The 3,325-nt window shown below is 37.1% G+C and overlaps 1 protein-coding gene across 1 annotated transcript in view; it reads left to right on the forward strand.

Annotated features, from left to right (window-relative positions):
- ARHGAP10 (Rho GTPase activating protein 10) overlaps nt 1-3,325 on the forward strand; it is a 146,561-nt gene that overhangs the window by 58,345 nt on the left and 84,891 nt on the right. Inside the window, exons 6-7 of the mRNA XM_010131407.1 lie at nt 288-398; nt 2,486-2,590. Coding sequence (XP_010129709.1) covers nt 288-398; nt 2,486-2,590 — 216 coding nt within the window. The remainder of the gene's footprint in view (nt 1-287; nt 399-2,485; nt 2,591-3,325) is intronic.

Consider the following 3,325-nt stretch of genomic DNA (forward strand, 5'->3'; position numbering starts at 1 on the left):
CCTTTTGCGCGCAATTAAGAACTCATTAAAGAAAAAAAAAAAGCTCGAAGAGGTGTTAGTGGAATGTTTCTAAAAATTTAGCCTTATGATTCAGAACAACATACGTTATCTAGTACCAGGGAATTGCTGATGCCGTTCAAAAGTAAATGCACGAGCTGCGTTGTAAAGGTACAAATCCCAGTCTGGAGAAAATTACCTTGTCACTTATAACTTGTACGTTATACATGTGTCATTTTGAAGCTATCTGCAAAGTGTCTCTAACTTCATTAGCTGTATTCTGTGTGCAGGCAGATAACCAAGTGGAGCAGAATAGGAAACACTTCTATGAGCTATCCCTCGAGTATGTGTGCAAGTTACAAGAGATACAGGAGCGGAAGAAATTTGAGTGTGTGGAACCTGTAAGTACCAGTGAATTCAGCCTACCCTGTCATTTATAACGGACAGAGAAGCAATGCAATTGCCAAGGCAAAAGCCGAGGAGCTCTCTTTTCTGGGAAAACTTACGCAATTGTGTGACTTAAAGCCCTCTTGTTACATCTGCACAAAAATCCTAGTATAGATACAGTTAACCAGGCATCTCAAAGCTCACCTCAGAAATTACAATTGATTTGGATCCACTGATGTTGATTTTCAGAAAATGTGTGAAGCCTTGTGCTGTACTGCAAAAACCTTGATTTGTGGTGTGAACTGGAACAGAGGATTCAAAATGATGAGATTTTGCATTTCTTTTTTAACGACTGAAATGTTATTCTTGACTAATGTAAGGAATTTTGGTTTTGATATGAAGGTTGCACTTACAGGTCTGTTAGTGGAGAAGTGCAGACACAAATTAATTAAGATCACGTTGCTGTCTAAATAGCACGTTATCATGTAGTCCGATATGATTGAGTTCGATTGCAATTGAATCTGTGCAGAAGTCAAGGGGTTCCTCTGAATTCCGGTGAAATTCATGCACGTACTGAGTTACTTAAATTTCTGAGAAGAGCTTATTCTAACACGTATTTCAGAAAATTTTAGCTTTGTAGTATAAATGCAACTTTATGAAACAACAAGAGAACAGTAATGCTGAGATAAAGGGAGGATGGATTGTACAACTGACTTTCATTCACTTATGCTCTGAAGTCTGTGTTTTGGGGCCAAGTCTGACCTTTTGTTCTGATACAATTATTGTAATATAATAATGAAAAAAAGTCCCAAATGACCCTAATCAAAGTAGTTGATTTAATGAGAGCTGTATATTTTAATATAGCTTATTCTTGAAAAAATTGCTAAAATCCTGCTTTAAATACATTAGCATTGTTCAAGGAATGGGAAAATGTTACAAAAATGGTTGTGTGGGATTTTTTTTTGTTGTTGATGTGTTTTTTATTTTTAAAAAATTTTCTAGTTTTTAATTTTTTAAAAAATCCTAAATAGATTTGGATACAGGTCTTGTGTTTCAAGCCATTTGAAGTTTTCTCAGAGCCAGACTAGAGTAATGAATCTTGAAATCGTTTTCGAAACATGTCCTTTTCTCTTTTCTGAAAGCTCCCTGTGGTTGAGACTGGACTTTATGTTGCTCAGTTTGTATTTAAAGTTTACACTGGGGAGTAAACTGAAATTATTTAATACCAAATTCTTATCCCCCTTCCCCTTAACATACTTCAAATTGATGTGATTTTTTTTTTTTGTTTTTTAAAATGGTTTATTTGCATATGATTTTATTAAATACATTCTTTGGTTTGTTCTCTTTAACAAAGAGACTTGTTCTAATGGTGTATTTGCATATGGTTTTATTAAATACATTCTTTGGTTTGTTCTCTTTAACAAAGAGACTTGTTCTTTCCTGTGTTGCTTCTTTCCAACAACCTGAACCAAACGGGAGAGGGTGGGCAGTGCTGCAGCCTGCCCTGTTTCCAATATATATAACTCATGCATTCTTTTAAATTAACACACTGAGGTCAGAAACTGCAACGTGGATCGTTTGCTGGTTTTGATACGGGGTCAGATCTGCAAACAAGCAGTGGATAAAGTTACTGGAGGGAGAGCTTCCTTCTTTGAACAAACCAGCTGACTCTGTGAAAGGCATGTGAGCGTGGTCATTCATAGGGAGAGGAATGAATGACCAGAGGAATAGTGACCAAAAGACAGAATGATCATTACCTCTGTGTGCACAGATATTTATTCCAGACATCACTGGTGGCAGAACAGCAGTAGGAAAACATTGCATAGGAAAGTTTGGGAGGTAGGTAATATACATTGCGTCTGGTCAAATTTAAAGCAGAGATCAGATGCGAAGCTCTAGAGACAGGATCACACAAAAATGTCTATAAATATAGCTGATGACTTGGATCTAGTTAGTTATTTATAAATTGTAGGCGTGAATGGAAATTGATTTAAATAATCATTTTGGCATCTCTGATCTTTCCAAAAAAGGGTGCGTGCAGCAATTGTACTCTGGTAAATGTGTGTGTTTCATTCTAATGTTTCATTTGTTTGTATTTCAGGTGCTATCATTTTTTCAGGGTTTGTTCACTTTCTATCATCAGGGATATGAACTTGCTAAAGACTTCAATCATTACAAAATGGCCTTGCAGATAAACATACAAAATGTAAGTTGAGATGGATATCTATGCCTTCTCTAATTTTTTGAGTAAAATTGCCCGCGGAGGTTAACTGCGTACAATATTTGTATTGCTAATACTTTCCTTGGTGTTGGTGCATTGCCTGTGAACTTTGGGGATATAGTGCCATCTCCTGGCTAACCAACCACATCACTGAACAAATCATCACTAATTCCAGTGAGGAGTTCGTCATTTCTAACACTCTTCTCAAAAACAAACATCGAGTAAAAAGTTTCCACTCCTTTTCCAGTTTTTTTATGGAGATATAACACAAGGATTATCATGGAAGAGTTTAGAAACAAATGAAGTCTGTTAAAGTGCATACAGCACTGGAGAACTCAGGGGATGGGTAATGAAATGCCAAGGTTCTCAGTGTTTTCGGTCTGTTCAAAATCAAGCATTTGGTGGCCTGAGGGTCATTGCCTGACAGGGCTATATTATTCATATCTAAGAAAGGGACAGAAGAACTCCTGGGCTTATCAGCTTTTTTTTTTTTTTTATTTCAGCAGAATGGCTTAGAGTTTCTGTTTGTTTTGCAGCAAGAACATTCATGTTGGTTTAGTCTGCAGAACTGTAGGAGAATTGGTGTTAGCACCCTTAGCACCCATAGTGTATTTGACAAAAAGATGTGTTCCTTTGAGGGCAGTCTAACCAGGGCCCAACGCCAGTTAGTGTATCCTCACACCAAATTGCCCAGTGTGATCTGCTCAGGACTGGAAGAGC

Source organism: Buceros rhinoceros, unplaced genomic scaffold (assembly GCF_000710305.1).
Source record: "Buceros rhinoceros silvestris isolate BGI_N320 unplaced genomic scaffold, ASM71030v1 scaffold1112, whole genome shotgun sequence".
Lineage (NCBI taxonomy): Eukaryota > Metazoa > Chordata > Aves > Bucerotiformes > Bucerotidae > Buceros > Buceros rhinoceros.